The sequence below is a fragment of the Macaca fascicularis genome, chromosome 15, assembly GCF_037993035.2.
Source record: "Macaca fascicularis isolate 582-1 chromosome 15, T2T-MFA8v1.1".
NCBI lineage: Eukaryota > Metazoa > Chordata > Mammalia > Primates > Cercopithecidae > Macaca > Macaca fascicularis.
The window spans coordinates 58,257,024-58,278,310 of NC_088389.1; the positions used below are offsets into that span (position 1 = coordinate 58,257,024).

At 41.0% G+C, this 21,287-nt stretch overlaps 1 protein-coding gene across 12 annotated transcripts in view; it reads right to left on the reverse strand.

The window, feature by feature from the left end:
* Positions 1 to 2,122: 2,122 nt before the first annotated feature.
* NR4A3 (nuclear receptor subfamily 4 group A member 3) overlaps positions 2,123 to 21,287 on the reverse strand; it is a 44,247-nt gene continuing 25,082 nt past the window's right edge. For all 12 annotated transcript variants that reach the window (XM_045372555.2, XM_045372554.2, XM_045372556.3 and 9 more), the window contains 2 exons: positions 19,967 to 20,145; positions 2,123 to 5,416 (listed from right to left, as the gene is read on the reverse strand). In XM_045372555.2, coding sequence (XP_045228490.1) covers positions 5,169 to 5,416; positions 19,967 to 20,145 — 427 coding nt within the window. In that variant the 3' untranslated portion in view covers positions 2,123 to 5,168. The remainder of the gene's footprint in view (positions 5,417 to 19,966; positions 20,146 to 21,287) is intronic.

Below are 21,287 nucleotides of genomic sequence, written 5' to 3' on the forward strand. Positions count from 1 at the left end.
GAGACAGAAAAACTAAAACAGGAAGGACAGCGCACTTGCAACGAAAGCCAAACAAAACAAGCATTGCCCATGTCAGTGTCACAGTGCAACTCAGAGACAACTCTGAGGAAGACTTTGCTGATGCATTTCATGAAGAATTTTGTTCATGGTGAGGGATGGCAAATAATAGAAGGTGCAAAAACCTTCTTTGAAACTGATGGGATTTTCAACTGGTCGGGCAAAGGATGGGCCTTCTTAGAAGAGCGTTCAGAAAAGGTGATAAATTACTTAAGCTTCTTAGATTTTAGTCCTTTCAGTTTTCAGCCTAGCCCTGGAACAAAGGTTTATAAACAGCCTTGTTCATGGAGCAACCTCAGATGCCTCCTGAGATAAAGAAATGGGGAGGCTCTGAAATCAGTGCCTAAGGCAAAAAAACCCCACATAAAACCAAGATTATTCTTGAAAAGCACTTACATCACACTTAAGCTCAAAAGTCAACAATCAAAATAATGGAAAGCAGGATTTGAAGAGATATTTGCACATCCATGTTCACCGCAATATTATTCATAATAGTCTAGAGACGGAAGCAACCCAAATGCCCATTGATGGATTAATGGATAAACAAAATATAGTATGTAAATACCATGGAATATTATTTAGCCTTAAAAAGGAAGGGAATTCTGGCACATGATACAACATGGATGGACCTGAGGACATTATGCTAAGTGAAATAAGCCAGTTATAAAAATGCAAATACTGTATGGTTTTACTTACATAAGTAGTCAAATGTATAGAGACAGAAGGTAGAATGGTGGTTGCCAGGGGCTGCAGAAGGAGGAATGGGGGGTTGTTTAATGGGTATAGAGTTTCAGTTTTACAAGACGAAAAAAGAGTTCTGGAAATTGCTTGCTCAACAATGTAGATGTACTTAACACTCCTGAACTGTACACTTAGAAACAGTTAGGATGGTAGATTTTATGTTATGTGTATTTTACCACAATTTAAAGTCAGAAATTAGTTGCTTGTGTTTCTCTTTGCATTTAACCTATAGGAATTCATCCACAGGCAAGTGCCCCTTTATTTAGCCCTGTTCTTCCTGGACCCTCCCCATTCAAACCACACCTTTGTCCTTATTGTCCCTAGAAGAGGGGCTTAACCCTCTCCTCTTATTTATTTTTTATTATAACCAAGCACTTATATTTGTTTTGTTTTTTTATTGATAAAAGCACCTACATTTGAATTTATGTCAGATGGCACTCCACTATAGCTGTCTTTCTTTTCTTACTAATCATAGTTTATGGTTGAGTAGTGAAGGTCCTGTTGAGAAGCAGGAGGAAGTGTTTGGCTCCTAAACCAAACACTTGCATAAGGTATTGTCTGTGACATCTAAATACTGTGTCTGCACAGTACACAAATAATATATTTATAATTTAATGCTGAATAATATTCTGCTGTATTTATATACCACATTTTGTTTATCCATTCATCTGTACTTAGATGTCACAGACAATACTTTATGCATGAACTGATGAAGTAAGTCATGAGAACTCCCACACTTTTGAGTCGTCAACACACAAAAAGCACATTTGCACTAACTCAGAACACATGATGTTTTGGGTAGAGTTGAAGAAGTATTACCCACAAAGAAGGGATTTCTAAGTAATGTAGTAGTGATGGCTCAAACAAAAAGGCAGAGAGCACTCATCTATCTTGGAGAACTATAACCCTGATTCTTGGGAATGTTGGTTCACAAACTGTATCATATTTTCTTGATATAAAAATGAATCTTTCTTACCTTTAAAGAACACTTTTAGCCAACAAATTTTAGCTCCATTTACATTATATACAGTTGAAAGAAAAATGGGAGTTTCACACACTGTGCATGTTTGTATCTCCTCAAAGCACTCAGCAGTGGTTTGCCCCTAGGAAGTAGTCAATAAATGGTTATTGAATTTAGAATGTCCTTCTTTTCAATCAGTAAGGTTTAATATATATCCAATTCAGAAATCCTATTAATTTTTCAGCATTACTAAGCCTTTAAAAATCAATTTTGGGGATGTGCTTAAGAGTTCACAGCAAATACTATTACATAATAATTTAGAGAAAACTGTTAAATGAATCATGCTTATTCAATACACCAGTAGCCATTGATAAAATGTAATTTAATTTAATCATTTAAATTTACATTGTTAATGTACAAGAGCATTTCTTTCAAACCACAGGTTAACACACACTAAAGAGCAATGCTGTTAGAGGAGCAGAGAAACTTTGGAAAACTCTGCTGTCTGAAATAAAAGCAAGGCACTCTCCATTAACAGCTGGTGGCTTCCTGATTTCCGCCCACAGAAGGCATGTTCACACTGAGAGAGCTCTCCCACAAGGGGAGGAATCACCTGCTTTAATACATGTTGTCCTCTTCTGTGCTAGTGTGGTCATCCACTCTGTATAAACTTATGTGCAACATTCAGACAAAAAAAAGGGGGGGAGTTGAGTTGATAGATGACTTGGGAGGCTCTCATAGTTGTAATAACTATGGAAGACAGAAGAACATGCTATCATCTTTATTTTTAGCACTCATATCTGGACCTAGTACTAAAAAAGCTTCTTCATTCCTTCCAACCACTAGATTATAATGGCTAAAAAGTCTTTTCCTTAAATCTGATGGGTGTAAAAATAAAAAGTAACGGCATTTCTCTAGGGCTCTGTTTTTGTTTTGTTTTGTTCTTCCTTTATAGACATGACAAAAACAAGGATTAACTTTCCAAATATTCATGGTGCACAAGAAGGTTATGTATGCACAGTATTTCTAATTTATTCAAATTCAATTTGAATTTGGTCTGAAGCTATCTTGTATGAAATGTTAGCTTTCCTGATACTTAATAATATTTATTATGTTTGCATATAAGCTCAAAAAATTAATGCAAAAGTATACTTTACTCATGGTTATCTTCTGGTAAATATTAGTGGTTATGTTTAAAAGCCTGATTTTATATAGATGGAGTAAGTTGAGAAAAAAAAAGACTATGGAAAGGTAAATTAGGTCTTAGTCTTGATTCTGTTACTAGCTGTTTGACTTTGATTAACTCTTCACCCTTCAATGGGCCCCAGTTTGCTCCTCTATGAATTTTAGGGGTTGCACTAGTTGACAGGCCAGGCCCCTTCCAAGTCTAACATTTCAAAATTCTAACATTCCAGGTTCTATCATCTTGATATATAAAAATAACAATCTTTCATAAAAGCACACATAAACATAACACATAATCAAATATTAGAATGACTCCTGGAAAAAAAACATATGATTTCCTATCTGGGTTATACTTTGCAGCAGTTAGGCAATTCATTTGGCATTTGTTTGATTGTATAATTTAATGACAATATAAACAGCATAGTTTTGTTATCTTTCCTTTAAAAAGACTAAAGCAAAAATGATTTAAAGCTAACAAAAACTACATCAGTTTGACATTCAAAGTTTGTTTCTTAGCAAAATGGCCAAAGATATTTTGACTTGATACAGAGTATATAATATAAAGACTTTTAGACCTAAAAATCTTCAAACATTATTCGAATTTAGCAAAACATAAGCAAAATTTTAATATCAAAGTGCTAAACAGTACTGCCTTAAAAGTCACTGCAAATGAACCATAAAATAACGGCATGGGAAGTGACATTTATTGTACAAATGGTTAATAAAAAGACACATTATAAATATATATATGTAACCTGCTATATTTATATATATATATATATTTGCTTATTTAATTTCTAATTGGTGTATCCAAGTCACTGTGAACACCCCATTTAATTACTTTGTAACTCAGCTTCCAGGAGCTGGTGGTCTTGCAATAAATACAGGCAAAGCTATTACAATATAACGTGCATACAAATGTTTATACAAATAAGGACACTATGCAACAATTATCTCATAGTAATATGGCATTAACAGTAGAAACATACAAAAGGGAGTACGAACACGGAATGTTGAAACGCAGCCCACTAATCCTTCCTAGTACTCACACTCATACTATTTTTAAAATCTTTTCTAGTATTCACATTCATACTATTTTTTAAAAAGAAGATTTGCTTGCTCTCCAAAATTGTCTCCTTAACAAATAACAAAAATTAAATTATATCTATAAAAATCCTTATTGTCCCTGGTGCTTACCCTGTATGACCCAGTTCCTGCTGATTTGAATGTTCTTATCTAGGGATCAAATACTCGACTGACTTATGGAGCTTCTGAATGAATATACTAGTCAGTTGCTATAACTGAAACAAGTTTAGGGAACTCTGGTGGGGTTGATAGAACACAACCAAAACAGTTACATGTAATCCAGTTTATAATCTGATCCGCTTTCAGGATAGCTGGACAGTCAGGGCAGGGATCTGGTTCCATCAGGAATGGCCTAAAAATCTTGGATAGGCCATACCTCAGAAGGGATCTACAGGAAAGGTGAACCCAGCCTCTGCTAGGAATATTAGCATGCGTTATTTGCTAACGTGACTGCCTCCTTTTTATTTCCATATAGAATAAAGGAGAGTTAATAAACAAGACTTAGTAAGACAGCACTTTAAAAAATTGCACTTGTTTATGGAAGCAAACAGCCATTATTGTTTTGCTATGTCTGATTTGTAGGTAATCCTCCATCTTTCACCATTTGTTAAAATAAAGGAAGAAGGAAATTAAAAGGAAGTTTCTGCCTTGTTTGCACCACATACGTACCTTTGATACAGGAAGTGTATTTTCAAGGGACCAATCTTTAAGACACATCCTACCCTGGCAAACAACCCTTGGCTGTTCTTGTTTTTAAATACAAAGCAACTATAATTGTAGTCCCCAGAAAGAGTTTTAAAACAGTTATATTATCCTTTTTTTTTTTTTTTTCCTGCTGGGATAGCATTGTCCAAAAGTGCTTTGTTAGCAATTTCTTAGAAAACCCTCATGAACTATACCCCCCTCCCACCCTATCCCCCAATGCCTAAATATAAAACACAACCCCAACACAATACTCTGCAAGTTTTCTGGCTTTAGGTTGTAAGGAAAAGAGCCAGAAAAAAAAGTCTGCTTTCTACAGGAGCTGTTTTTCCTCTTAAGGAAGGACAGGAAATGATAGGTTTCCAGACCTATTCCTTTGCTGCGTAGCAAGCAGGTGCTAGGAGAAGAGGCGGCTCACTGCTCAGGCTGCTCCTGATTAGAAAGGTAGGGTGTCCAGGAAGAGCTTGTCGATGACGGAAGGTGGAGACACCAAGTCTTCCAGCTTCAGGTAGAAGATGCGCTGGAGGCCCAGGGTGCAGATCTTCCTCAGTTCTACCAGGGCACCCAGGACCTTGGACTCGGTGGGCTCCAGAGCCTGTCCCTTACTCTGATGGTCTTTTAAACTGCTTGTGATCTTGTTGCATAGCTCCTCGACTCTCTTTGGTTCTTTTAACCCATGTCTTTCTGCAGAGGGACAGAGAAGAGCAAGAAGTTTAGGAGGCAAATACATCTTAAGACACTTTGAATGCCTAATTGAGGTCTGTGTCTCATTCTGCCAGTTTGGGTGGCTTCTTAACAATCAAAGTGCCCTCCCTGTTAGAGGTAGCTCATGGCCTTTGGTATTAAACAACACCAAGGTTTGAATCCCAGTCCCAACACTTACTTGCTGTGCGCCCTAGAGTAAGTCTCTTTACTTCTGAGCACCCATTTCCTTATGAGATGAAGAAAATGATCATACCCAATTCGGGGTTTCTGGGATAGCCAGCTTAGGTAAGTAACACAAGGGAAGCACAGTTCCTGGCACACAGCCACATGGAATGAATGGCAGGGTGTTTATTATTTTTGCATACATTGTCCTACTAAGGACTCACAAAGCCCTGTCAGTAGGCAACTATTTTTCAGAGTGACACAGAAACACATCCAGGCAAATGAATTAATGTTTCTATCTTGACAGACTCACTTAAGGGAGGTGGGGAGGCTGTAACTTCCATTTGCTAATGCAAGGGCTGCTCGAAAAGACCCAACATAGCAAAGTGCATTCCTGTGTTTTCATGCTAACCAGCATTGAGAAGAATTCAGCTTTTCTTTTCCTTGTTTTGTTCCCCCCAACTTGAAACCCCTATTGACATACACCTGGCACTCTGTACAAAATACACATGTCCTCCTGCTGTGGAGATGGAAAAGTCATAGAGAAGGGGAGGAAGCCCAGAAGGATGTGGTGCAGGCACTTTATAATGTATCAAGACACAAATACCAGTATCTTATATTTTACAAAACAATATATAAAATGATCTCCATTAAATACTATATATATATATAACAATATATAAAATGATCTCCATGATCTACAGTTAAATACTATGATCTATTTTATGTATAAGGTTAAATGAATTTCCCAAAGTCACTCAGCTGCTAAAAGCTGGGATGAGAACCCAGTTTACTGAGGCAAATATTGGCCTCTTGTGCGATCTTGGCTCACTGCTCCCCTACTTCCCCCCACCCCCCTCCCCACAGTTCAAGCAATTCTCCTGCCTCACCCTCCTGAGTAGCTGGGACTACAGGTGGGCACCATCATGCCCAGCTAATTTTTTGTATTTTCCGTAGAGATGGGGTTTTGCCATATTGGCCAGGCTGGCCTCGAACTCCTGACCTCAAGTGAGCCTCCCACCTTGGCCTCCCAAAGTGTTGGGATTACAGGAATGAGCCACTGTGCTTGGCCTCAGAGCCTCATTTCCAAGGGAAGAGCTTGTCCTCTGTTATCTCAAACTTTTCTTCTCTCAGTACATTTACATGTAAAATCATAATCCTTGAGATATCGAAGACATCCTTCTAATGGGAAATCAAGCAATAGTTTCTAATTTTTACGAAATTATTATTATTTTTTGAGTCACGGTCTTGCTCTGTTGCCTGGGCTGCAGTGCAGTGGTGCAATCATGGTTCATTGTAGTCTGGAACTCCTGGGCTTAAGTGATCCTCCTGCCTCAGCCTCCCAAGTAGCTAGGACTATAGGCATGCACCACCATACCTGATTGATTTTTAAATTAATTTTTGTAGAGGTAGGGCCTCACTATATTGCCTAGGCTGGTCTTAAACTCCTGGACTCAAGTGATCCTCCTGCCTCAGCTTCCCAAAGTGCTGAAATTACAGGCATGAGCTACTGTGGCTAGTTCTAAATTAATTTTTTTAAGTTGGAGACATTTTTGTTAGAAAAGTTATTTCCTGCTGGGCGCAGTGGCTCACGCCTGTAATCCCAGCACTTTGGGAGGCCGAGGTGGGTGAATCACGAGGTCAGGAGATTGAGACCATACTGGCTAACACGGTGAAACTCCGTCTCTATGAAAAATACAAAAAATTAGGTGGGCTGTGGTGGCGGGCGCCTGTAGTCCCAGCTACTCGGGAGGCTGAGGCAGGAGAATGGCATGAACCCAGGAGGCGGAGCTTGCAGTGAGCCAAGATCGCACCACTGCACTCCAGCCTGGGCGACAGAGCGAGACTCCGTCTCAAGAAAAAAAAAAAAAAGAAAGAAAAGTTATTTCCTTGAAGCAAAAGTTGCAGTGAGCCGAGATCGCACCACTGCACTCCAGCCTGGGCGACAGAACAAGACTTGTCCCAAATAAGAGGCCTGGGAACCAGAAAATTTGCATTATCCTCAGTTTGGCTAGTTGTGTATGATTTGGGGAAGTTCCTCCCTCTTTGGGGCCCTGTAAAAGGAGAAGGTTGAACTTAATTATCTGTAAGGCCCCAAAGCTCTGAGTTCTGATGTGTGTCTGTCCTTCTGTCCTTCCTTCCTTCCTTCCTTCCTTCCTTCCTTCCTTCCTTCCTTCCTTCCTTCCTTCCTTCCTCCCTCCCTCCCTCCCTCCCTTCCTCCCTCCCTCCCTCCTTCCCTTCCTCCCCTCTCTCTCTTTCTTTCTTTACTTCTCGACAGAGTCTCACTCTGTCACTCAGACTGTAGTGCAGTGGTGAAATCTCAGCTCACTACAACATCCACCTTCTGGGTTCAAAAGATCCTCCTGCCTCAGCGTCCCAATTAGCTGGGATTACAAGTGTGTGCACCACACCTGGCTAATTTTTGTATTTTTAGTGGAGACAGGGTTTCACCATATCAGCCAGACTGGTCTCAAACTCCTGGCCTCAAGTGATCCACCCACCTCGGCCTCCCAAAGTGCTGGGATTACAGGCATGCACTCCTGCACCTGGCCTGATATGTTATAATATCAAAATTCAGGCACACACTCCTGCACCTGGCCTGATATGTTATAATATCAAAATACTACCATGAAGATTGCCAGCGGCATCTCCGTGGATTGTAAGTTGCAGGCATCTTGTCTCAATGCAATATGCTATAAAGAGAAGGGCACTGGCCCTGGAGTTAGACAGACCTGGGTTCTAGTTCTGGTTCTGTCACTTACTAGCTGGGTGACCTAATTTCTCTAAGGCTCAATGTCTTCACAGGAAAATCAGAATTATTGGGTGGCAGATACACAGCCTTTGCCGTATCCTTCCTGTGTGTCTTCAATGTTATGTAATAAATTAAAAGAAAAAGTAAAATGATAATAAAACCCAACTGCATGGACTGTTGTGGCTCAATTAAGATAATGTTATGGAAAAGTGGTCTGTCAACTGTAGAGAGCTATACACTGGAATAACTGGTTCTGGAATAATCAGAACCAAAGACAATGCTTGCCAGTGGGCAAGTGGCTGGCAACTACAAGGTCTAACAAAAGGCAATTAGTGGCCTAATTTCCAAGCTTTGCAGTGCATCATTTTGCTTTCCCTGAGAAACTATTAGCTAATCAGCCCAGGTGCAGACCTGTCTCCTACGGCTTATCTTTACTAAATACATAGGCTCCATGTTTCAGTCTCAGAAGAAGCACCTGAGAGTGAATTTTAAGAGAATCCTGCATGCAGTGCAGTGGTGTTCTGCCTAAAGTTTTATTTTTCTCCCCAAAACAAAAGAACACGCTGTAAATTTGGCAGTAAATTTCAAGAGCTATAAATCGTCCATAGCCTCTGACTATGTAATCCCACCCTTGGGAATTTATCCAAAGGAAACATTTAACAGAAGAATAAAACTGTATACATGCAGACATTTGATTCAGTATTATCTATTACCAAGACAAAACAAAACAAAAGCAAACAAAAAAACTGGAAAAAGGCAAAGGGCTGAAGAATAGGGGAACTGTTAAGTAAATAATGGTATATGGAAGGGAAGATTCTGGAGACATCAAACAGAACAAATATGAAGGCTGTGAAGCAAAATAAAAAAATGTTTACAACATTAAATAAAGAGTAGAATATTAAATACTAAAGCTGTGATTCCATCTACGCAAATATTATTTCTTCATATAAAGAAGGGTGAAAGAAAATATAAACATGAAAATACCTATGGGGTTTGGGGATAACTTTTTTGTTTCTTTTAAAATGTCCAGGTTGTGCTCTTTGTGTAATAATGTTAAAACAGAACAAGATGGATTTCGTCCTTTTTGAAGTCCTTGAGTAGTTATAACATGATCAAACATCACCTTGCTGATACTAAATTCAATTAATAGTGAGAAATATCCAATTAGATTCATAACCTAGGAAGAGTCGCCTTTCTCAGAATAAATACCAGTCCATTGACTTAAGCTTTCCCTTCCTTTCAGTGTCTCATGTCTTACATAACATTTAAGATCTCATATTCATCATCAGGATACAGGAACTGAGCAATATGTTGGCTAGATTTGGGGAGGGGCTAATTGTGGAACCTTGTAACCAGACTTTCTCATGGCCAGACTCCCAGAAGGTACTGCAGAGTTTTCCCTGCTCTCCAACCAGTTGCCACTGCTCAATAACTATGGCAACCATTATTTATTCAGTGAATTCAAGTGGAGATCGATACCTCCTGCCAGCTGGATCAACTCTAGGCCTGGAATTCCTTGAGGAATTCAGAGACACTCCTGTTAGAAGCCAAAGGCACCTCAACCCTTCTTTGTTGTTTTGAACAGCCACTGGATTTGTAGCTTCTTTACTTTTTCAAAAGGGCTGAGATAATATTCAGTCTCCATGCAAACTACTGCCAGCAGCCAAGAAGATTTTCAAATCACTAGGGAGTCACTAAGTGTCTGGGTCCTTCCCTAGTAATTTGAAATCCCTTAAAACCTAATCACTGACATTTTAGTTAAAGGGATCTCCTTTCTTCTTGTAGCTTGGTAAACATGGCTACGGAGCTGATATACAGAGTTCATAAATTCGGGGAGAAATAAGGCATTTGAACTATCCCCCTTCCTAGAGAATTATACACGGAAGATTTTAGTTTAAGGTCTTTGTCCACCATTAAACAAAACAAGCTTCTTAATATTTCTTGCATTTTGGTCTATATAATTTTCATAGAATGCTTCAGTATTTTAACTCTGGCATTATATATTCAAAACTTTAAAACATAACATACAGAAATGGTTAAATAATTGACTTATATGTCATAATCATTGTATATATAGATTGGAAAGGGTTTGAGTTATTTAGTTCAAATTCCCATCTAAGACAAGAATCTCTACTACAAGTTACCATAAAGAGAGTGTCAGGTAGTGGCTGGACTGGGAGTTAACTATAATATTATGCCTTAACAATACAAATATATTTAATAGCACTTTATATAACACTCTTTTACTTAGATTATTTAGATTATTTTATCTCACTCTCACAACAATCCTGTGAATTAGGCAGGACAAAGATTATCTTTAACTAACAGGTATGGAGAGTAAGGCTCAATTAAGTAGCTTGCCCATAGTCAAAATTAGCGAGAGGCTATTTTCTTTCACTCCAAGTCCAGAGATACTTCTCTTATAACAGGATGCCTTCCATCTCTGGACGTCTCTAATTGTTAGAAAGTTTCTCCTCGTCCTGAGATGAGTTAGCCTTTCTATAACTCTCTCCTATTTTCTGTGCACCAAATTAACCAATTACTTCTTTCAACAACTATTTATTGAGCACCTATTCTGTGGCAAGGAATGTTATAACTACTGGGGTTAGAGATGCGACAGACAGATCACACTCCTAATCCTTGTGTGGTATGAACATCTAAAGCCACTGTTGGATTCCTGTGCATTTTAGCTATCCAGGCATAGACATCTCTGCTTAGAGCAAGAGGGAGGGGTTGGGAGGTAGGGGGAACCAGGGAAGAAGGAGTCAGGGAGAGAAATGATGGAATGAAATAATAGAGCTACATTTAGGTCTGTGCTCATGTTTTCTCATCTTCACCTGGTTAAGATCTACTCATTCTTTGGATCTCAGATCAAATATTTCTTGAAGGAAGCTTCCCTTTTTACCCCCATTCTAGATCATGTTCTCCTCTGGCATTCTAATCTTTCCCTTTGCAGGACACAACAGTCTGAAATCAGATAGTTACATGATTTTTCTCCTCCCATTAATTGTAAGTACCATGGGGGCATGAACTGTATTTGCCTAACATTGTATCTCCAGCACCAAGCCTAGTACATAGGAGACACCCAATAAATATCTGTTAAATGGATACACAGAGGATCAAGGATCTGTGAAAAATGATTATATAAGTACTAAAAGGGTAAGCTGCTAAGAATAAATATACAGGTTGGGAGTTAGTAAGAAGCTAACAACAGTAAAGAACTTTACAAAATCTAAAACCTACCATATCAAAGCTTTGGAATTATATTTCCTGGCTGTAAACCTGAGCTCTACCACTTATTTATTTATTTATTTATTTTTGAGATGGAGTCTCACTGTGTCGCCAGGCTGGAGTTCAGTGGTGCAATCTCAGCTCACTGCAACCTCTGCCTCCCGGGTTCAAGCGATTCTCCCGTTTAGCCTCCCAAGTAGCTGGGACTACAGGTGCGTGCCAGCATGCCCAGCTAATTTTTGTACTTTTAGTAGCGATGGGGTTTCACCATGTTGGCCAGGATGGTCTCCATCTCTTGACCTTGTGATCCGCCCGCCTCAGCCTCCCAAAGTGCTGGGATTACAGGCGTAAGCCATCACGCCTGGCCTTGACCACTTATTAACTGGGTGACTTTGGGTCTGTTTCCACATTTGTAAAATGGTGCTAATAATGGTACCTGCCTTATGGGTTGTTATGAGAAGTAAACGAGTTAGTACATGTCAAGTATTTGGAACCATGCCTAGCATATAGTGAGCACTTAGTGAATATTTGCAAGTATCCTCTCTATCTAAAACTCAAGTCATTACCTTCCCGTTCAAATCAGCCACTTCTTTAAGCTTGTCTATTATGATATTACAGCCTTTCACATCACTCTCATAATCATCTCTAACAATTCCTTCCCTCCGAGCCATCATGTTTAATCCATTGCAAGAACTTCCGTTATTATCTCTGTGATGTTCCTTGCATTTATATCTCCCTCTCAATACTCATGGCCTCTGGACCAGGATCTTCAATATCTTTGCTATCTAGATCATTTTAATAGCTCTTGACTGATCTCCATGCTTCCTGTATCTGCTGTTAGCCATTCCAGGTACTTCCAAGTTTATTTATTAAGCAACATTAAACAAAATAACACATGTAAAGCCCTTGGCACAGTGCCTGGCACCGAGTATTTTAAAATGGTAGTTATTAATTTCATAGATTGCTAACTACCAATAGGTTCCCTTGTTCCTTGCTACTTAAGGTGTGGGCCCCAGACCAGCAGCATCAGCATCACCTGGGAGCTTGCTGGAAATGCAGAATCTGTTTAGGTAGGTCCTGCCCCAGACCTACCTAACCAGAATCTGCAATGCAACAAGATGCCCAGTGATGTGAACCCTGGAGAAGCTCTGCTCTAGTCAATCCTAGTACCCATAAGATGCTTGACTCAGTCCACACCTAGTGTTCATCTAGTCTCTGTAAACCTCATTCCCCAAAGTGGGAACTCACTCCTCAAGGCAGCTTATTCCAATTTCAAATGGTTCTTTCTATGAGAAAGTTTTTCTTATATTGAGCTAAAATTTGCCATCCTATGTATCAGGGATCCCCAAATGGTATTGGTCCATGGCCTGTTAGGAACTGGGCCACACAACAGGAGGTAAGTGGCGGGCAAGCAAGTGAAGCTTCATCTGTATTTACAGCCACTCCCCATTATTTGCATTACCACCTGAGCTCCGCCTCCTGTCAGATGAGTGGCGGCATTAGATTCTCATAGGAGTGTGAACCCTATTGTGAACTGTGCATGTGAGGGATCTAGGTTGCACGCTCCTTATGAGAATCTAACGTGTGGTGATCTGTCACTGTCTCCCGTCACTCCCAGATGAGACCATCTAGTTGCAGGAAAATGAGCTCAGGGTTCCCACTGATTCTACATTATGGTGAGTTATAAAATTATTTAATTATATACTACAATGTAATGATAATAGAAATAAAGTGCCCAATAAATGTAATACACTTGAATCATCCCGAAACCATTCCCCCAACCCCAGTCCAAGGAAAAATTGTCTTCCATGAAACCAGTCCCTAGTGCCAAAAAAGTTGGGGACTGCTGTTATATGTAGTTCCCAGTTCTGCCTCTTGGGCTTATATGAGAAATGTCAAATTCTCTTCCTCATGGCAGGGAGTAGGGGATAAAGAAAGGGATGATAGTAACCATCAGGAGCCCCACCAAGGGGAAAAGTAACTCCCCTTTCTGAGCAGGTGTTAGGGCAAAGGTTAACTTGGTGACAACAATGCAGTTCCAGCCAAAGGGGAAGGAAAGGTGGGCCCCTGGAGAGAGAGGTGTGTGTAGTTCAAACACCAACAAACAGGACTCCCCACTCTCAGCTCTACCCCTTTTTCTGGGAATTCACCTTATTGCTACCACTCATGCCATATACAACATCCTTTACTGATGGGCAGTCCCAGAGACATTGAGCCCACGCTGGTCAGGAAGCCACAAGTCAGTCAGCAGTCTGTGGTGAGGCTGATTTAAATGGTACTTTTCAGTCTGACTGTCTTTGATTTGGTAGAGTATGTGTCTGTCTCTCTCTCCAGTGAGACCACAGACTCTTTAAGGGTAAGGGAATGTATGTCTGGTGCACAGTAGATGCTCAATAAGTATTTACTGAATTAATCTGAATCGAAAGAAGGCAATTTTCAAGAATTCATAGTTTTCTCATGACTGTGGTAGGCTAAAAATTAATTCAGATTTTTCTAATTTGGGAGACTTCCTGATACTCACAATTGGCCCATTCATTCAATGAATATTTGTCATATGCCAGATACTTGTAAATGGTAAAGTAATTTTAAAGATACTAATAAGACTCTCCCTGTCCTTAGGAACCTCACAGTCTAGCTGGTAAAGACACAAAGAAATTCCTTAATACAATGTGTATATTCAATTGCAGGGATGCATGAACACTTTTATGGATTCCTAGAGAGCAAGACAGCTGGCTCTTCATAGAAGTGTGTAAAACAAATAATATAATAATAATAACAATGAAGGTTTGTCTAATTTTTTTTCTGCAAAGTACACATTAGTTCGTTCAATCTTTATAAGAAACCTGCAAGTAGACATCTTTATCCCTGTGAGAAAGAAGGAAACTGAGATTCAGAGAGGGTAACGAACTTGTCCAAGATTGCCAAGACAGCACATTTCAGGGTGAAGACCTGAACTCAGATCTCCGGTCTCTAAATCCTGTGGCCTCTCCCCTCTCCCACCTTTTTTAACTATTTTGCCCTGCTAAGTTTTACATTTAGTTTTCCTTGCAATGTAGCTGACGGCTTTATTTGATGCAAAAGCAGGGGTAACCAGGTAACCATATACAGTGAGCAGTGGAGCTCTGGAAAGACAGATGGTGGAGGGTGTGGCATGGTCAGCCACCTGTCTAGTCCTGCTGTGTCACTGTTTCACTACTTTCTGCCCTGGTTCTGCCCTCCTTCCACCTTCTCAGTCTTAGAGGTCATGTTTCAATAAGACCAGGAAAAAGACTACAGTCAGAAGAGAAAGGAGTCATTTTCTCACCTGACAGATGACCTGAGTAGGGAAAAGAAAGTCATGGGGAACAACAAAATGGCATTTGAGCACTTGAGATTCCCTCTGCCATCTGCTTCAAAACTACCTTTCCAATCTTATTTCCCCTATTTCTCTACAGGAAAAGCATTGTGCTCTGAGGTTAGGTCATCACATCAGGCCAGAAGGTAAATAATCCATACAATGACTTTTATCCCTGAAAATCCTTTAACTTTCTCAAAAGCACAAGACATGCTCTCAGCACTCATCACCAGAGGCAGAGAAACCATGACTTCCAGTGGATTCATATCTTCTCTGTCATGCTCACTCCAGGACATACAGTCATCCAATGCAATAGCCTGCACTCTTAATTTTTCTCCTCTTTCTACTTGGATCATATATGTGATTTTAATATATGCACAATGCAACTCCACTGTAATTGTTTTAACCCTAAACTGTACTAAGGCATTCAACTGCCATGCCCTTGCAGTTCTCTTTCCTTCATCTGGAATGTTCTTTATGTCTTCTCATGTCTAGATACTACCTCTTTGGGAAGTCATTCATGACCAACACTTCTACCTTCCTTCACCTCAAAAAAGTTAGCAGTAATCTGGACTTACCCTGGACTGCCTCTCTGCCTTTTCAGGACCTGAGCACTAATCGCTATACATCAAGTTCATATATCATAATCTATGACTTCCTAGTAGACTACCCACTTCTTGACAGCAGAATGCATGCCTGGCTCATCTTTGCATCCCTAGAGACTGTCACAATGCTTGGTACATAGTAGGCCCTTATGCTTATTTAATGAGTGGATATTTATAAAATGGTAATTCCACACTAACTTTGTTTGGCGGGGGGGCTTCTTATTTATGAAACATTATTAACTGCAACCAGATATCAACTCATTGGTATCCCATCAGATTCAAACCACTCGCATTACTTCAGAGATGCAGCACTGGCAAAGGGTAATGGTTGGGGTAGATAAACAGGGAACATGAAAAACGTTTGAAAACCAAACCACTGTGGGGAACCCCCTATTTACTGCAGGAAAGGAGAGTGATCTGAATGAAACCATTTCCTGCCCCACTTTACCGCCTAGTTTTTCATGAGGGGGTACAGAGAGAGGAGGAGGACAAAGAAAAAAAGAATCAAAAAAAAAAAAAAAAAAGCCATGTTTGTGCAAACCACCAATACTGTCCAGATTCTTAATACTTTTCCTGGAAGCAAGCCTAGTTAAACTTCTAAGATGCCATTTCCTTTTCATGAGCTCTCCTCTGTGGTTTAAGAAAAGACAATTTTGGGATGAATTCTGTAATGTAAATAGTCCAGCTGTTACTCCACAATCACCCTTTATGATCAACGAAGCTTATTCAGAAGTCAAGATCCATGGCAGCTCATATTCAAATGAAAATTAATATCCACAGCAATGCACACTGTTTCCCAAGCATCGCCTTTTCTGCCATTTCCTGATATTTTCACACTTATCAAACCCACTTTCAACCAGTAAGTCACAAAGAGTGTTGTAAGGTACAGAAATGAGAGAAGAGGGCTTATTTTTGTTGTAGGCTAAAACCACAGCAGGAATGAGGCAGGAAAGGGAGCTACCCACTCGGGAAGGCCCAAAGACACCACTGTAGTTCACTTGGCTTATTGTAAGTGCTCATTATGTGCAGCTTAATTAGTTTAATATCACTGTCCTCCTTTAAGCCTCTCTCTCAAGCATCCAAGGAGACTGTCACCAAACATACTGCCTTCTAAAGCCACCACCTGTTTCCTCATGCCACTGAGTTTGATGCTTCCAAGGGGCAGGGGAAGGCATATGCCTAACTTGGACTCTGTCACTATCACTCCAAGGGGGACCATAGGTGAATTCAGAGTTGCCTATCCTGAATCCAGTTTGGTTACATCACCAACTGAATTTTCTATAATTCTCACTGCTGCCCTATGAAATAGGCATGGTTATCCCCATTTTACAAATGACAAAACTGAATTTCAGAGAACTGAAATGTGTTCCCCAAGAGCACCTATTTATTAAACACAGGACTGAAGATTAAAATCTGGGCGTGCTCAATTCCAAAGTCCAGGCTATTTCTGCCATGCCAAACTGCCTCCTCCCCCGGCCAATCTCCACATAAATGGGCAGCGGGCTGAGCAGCTGTAACTGCAGGGCACAGAACAAATGGAATGCAGAAAGAGGACCAGCACCACCCTTCTCCTAATTTCTACTCTATATTCTCTGTACTGAACTGCCCAGTCTCTCCAGGTTGGGTCTTCCTGGCACCCACACATCCTGGCCTCTTAGATATTTGTCAATTTCCATTTAAAAAGTGAAACAAAGATATGGTCTTTCAGGGATGGGCCATCCTCTTGAATCATGGCTTTCAGACCTGGACTGACCTTTTTCCTCTTAGATTCTTTCTCACTCTAATCTGTGCCCAAAATGCACTGACAGGGTAAATCTTTCTAAAATGCAAACCTGACCATCAGGCTCCTTTGGACAAAACCTGTGGATCCTTGTTGTGCTCAAGATAAACTCTGCTCCCCTCACCTAGGCGTGGAAGGTTCTTCATGTCCCGCCTCACCCCGACCTATCAGAACAGTCACATCTCCTGCCACTCCAATTTTCAGTTGTTTCCTTTCTGAAACTTAGCCATATTTTCAATGGCTTTTGGCAAATGTTTATTTATGCCTGGATTCTCACTTGTTCCATTTTAGCTTGGAGACATCCTCTCCATTTACAAAGGACCAGCTCCTGTGATCTCTTCTGAGAAGACCACCCGCACCTGCTATCTCTGGGCACTTGAAACTCACTCCCTTGTCTCCATAGTGGCACTCAACACCCTGCATCAACTGTAGTACTTTGCATGCCTATCTCCTCTAGGGATGTGTGTTATCATCTCTGAAAACCCAATGACATGCAGCACAGTGCCTAGGTCAGTGAATATTTGTTGATTAACTAGACTCAACACTTGTTCCCATAGAGATGAAGCAATGTACTGCTTTTACTTGTGGGAATCCAAAGCTGGATCTAGACTTTTGTTTTGTCTTTTTAAAATGAACTAAACTCCATACTTTCTAGTTTTGAATGTTTAACTGACTTAGGAATTGCTGAATGGTTTTGAAATTGAACTAAAGAGCTTCAGTTCAAAGGCAGCCTTGAACCAGTTTCCTTCCAGTCCTGATGAAGTAATATACTTGTGCCTTAAATCTGTTTATTTTCTTCAGATGCTCCAGTATGCCATTTGAAAGCCCTCCAAATGGAATCCATACTCTTTGAGACTGCCTTGGTTTTTGTTTCGTTAATGGCTCTCTTGGAAGTCTAGCAGCCCCATTTAAAAAAAAAAAAAAAAGTGAGTTTCTCATCCTGGACCAAAGACCAAGAGGAAGTCAGTTTCCATTTGGAATACTGAAGGAACGGCTAGTGTCTGAGTCCTCACTGCAGCCATACCATTTGCTTGTCTTTGCCTGCATGTCAACCATCAAATGACGAACCAGCCTAGCCTCTTAAGGCACAGATGCATCTAACTTTAGCTAATAGGAGATATCCCAAGAAATACAAGTGAACAATGCTTGGGCAAACCAATGTACATTTCCAGTGAAACAGAAAGAAGGGGCCATCTGTACCAGAGGATGCATTTGATGCTCTGGAAACTCACCACCTGCCTGAGAAACATGTTTTCTATAGCCAAGAGCATATTATTCTGAACTTGAACTCTCAGTTCAACAGCCAAGCCTGTGCTTGTGTCTGACCAAAAGGACAAGGATGAGCCCCTCATTTGGCCACTTCTGGAGCCCCCACCCTCTGTCACCACCTCTCCAGGCCCCAGTCTGACCGGAAAGAATGAGGTCTAACAGGAAACTCTCCCCCAGGGCAAAGGGAGCTGGGGCAAGGGCCTCCATGGCCACGGGGAGATGATATTCTTTCCCTTGCCCAACATGCGCCTTTCTCCATCCCACCCCACCTTGGGATCCTTTATCTCCCAAAAGATAGAAAGAGAGAGATCTATAGAGGGAGACAGGCATAAATCAAATATGTTTTATGCTTGTGGTTAAAAAACTGCTCAGTTGGCCGGGTGTGGTGGCTCATGCCAGGAATCCCAGCACTTTGGGGGGCCAAGACGGGTGGATCATTTGAGGTCAGAAGTTCGAGACCAGCTTGGCCTGCATGATGAAACCCCATCTCTACTAAAGATACAAAAATTAGCCAGGTGTGGTGGCAGGTACCTGTAATCCCAGCTACTCAGGAGGGTGAGACAGGAGAATTGCGTGGACCCAGGAGGCAGAGGCTGCAGTAAACCAAGATCACATCATTGCACTCCAGCCTGGGCGACAGAGCTAAACTCCATCTCAAAAATAATGATAATAAAATTTTAAAAATAAAAATAAAAGCTGCTGTGTTGAGCCATTTTTGCTTTCTCTCAGTCCTTTGCCAATCGAAGTTATTAAATCAAGTTGTATTTGATATGTCTATAGTGTTTTGGTTTTACTTTAGGTCACTAGCCAAGAATTGGGGACACGGGAAACCTCATCACCTCTGCTCCACAGGAATGGGCTGGGTAAGGTAATCTTCCTAGGAAAGGCTTTGTAAAAAGAACTCTGAACCAGTCTGGGCAATAGGGTGAAACAGGGCTACAAAACAGCCAAATGTGTAGTGGCGTGTGCCTATGGTCCCAGCTACTCAGGAGGCTGAGGTGAGAGGATCACTTGAGCCCAGGAGGTCGAGGCTACACTAGGCCATGATCACACCACTGCTCTCCAGCCTGGGTGACAGAGCAAGACCCTGTCTCAAAACAAACAAACCCTGAAGCAGCTAGTCCCACTGTCCACAGATCTCTGGTAGGAAGTTAGATTTTCATATATTGGGCTTATTGACAATGACAATTCAATAGACTATGGATTCTCTTTCCTAGAAGTTTATGACAACAAATTATAGATGCATGTTTCTTTGCTTAAACTAGGTTAAACTTAACAGATTTCAGAAAAAATGGTAGTTATTTTCCCACTTTTCTGGTGTATGTGGTGGTCAAGGCCCACCATAACAAAGGGAAGGAGAGAAATGAGGATGTGGTTTTGGCAAGGTGGTGCTTACCTGTGATCATGCTCAGTGCTGACAGGCAGGCTAAGGCTTGGATATCAAGGTTCAGGCTCTGCAAATTTAAGGAAAAGTCTTTAATAGAGTCGAGCCACTCCCCAAATCCACGAAGGCACTGAAGTCGATGCAGGACAAGTCCGTTGCAGAACACAAACTTATCTTCAGCAGTGTTTGACCTGGGAGGTGAGAGGAAGAGAAACATTAAACAGGTCTGTCCAGTCTGTCCAACATGATAACATTATGACACACAGGCACCCAGACAGCCATGGGGCAGCATTGGGACCCCAGAGTGGTGCTATGAAGCATGCCCAGATACTCAAAATGAATAAGACTATGTTCTCCGGGATAAACAACTAGCACCACTTGTCTATGCTAATGTCTTTAGTGAACATCAGCCCAGGGGAAGATATGGGCTGTGGCACCTGCTGTCTTATTAGTAGACTCAATTACTGGCTTTCCTTGGAACAGGACATGGGGGAGCAGGCACTCATGGGTTACAGAGGTGAAGCCCAGTACACCCCTCTCTCAGCAATGAACATGAGACTGTTCCCTCCAGGGCTCCTGAGACAGGGCTTGTCCTTGATTTTCTTAAATGTTAAAAAACTGCCAAGGCCTGAGGCTAGACACTACAATTCCACTGTGTAAACTTTAAAAATACCAAGTCCCTGGCCAGGTGTGATGCCTCACACCTGTAATCCCAGCCCTTTGGGAGGCCAAGGTGGGTGGACCATCTGAGGTCAGGAGTTTGAGACCAGCCTGGGCAACATAGTGGCAACATTTTGTGTCTCTACTAAAAACACAAAAATTAGCCAGGCTTGGTGGCATGCACCTGTAGTCCCAGCTACTCGGGAGCCTGAGGCAGGAGGATCGCTTGAACCCGGGAGGTGGAGGTTGCAGTGAGCCAAGATCGTGCCACTGCACTCCAGCCTGGGTGACAGAGTGGGACTTTGTCTCAACACAAAACAAAACAAAACAAAACAAAACAAAAACCAAGTCCCTGTAAGTGCCAGAAGTCTATCACAAATTAAAGGGTGGCCTAACATAAAACAAGTCCTTATTTTGTATTACCTTCTCTGCTTTTAACATTGGGGCTGTGGAGGGCTATTTTTAAATCTGTCCTGATAGTTTACGTTATGTCCATCATCATCTCATTTTTCTTTCATGAAAGGTGCCTTGGAACTTCCACGTGGACATTACAATTTAGGGGTGTGGCTTTGGGTGCTCCTTAAATCTCTCTGGACTTCTTTTTCCTTGTTTATAAAACAAAAATTCTAATTGCTACCTCCTAAGAATGTTGAGGGAATTAAATAAAAGAAAG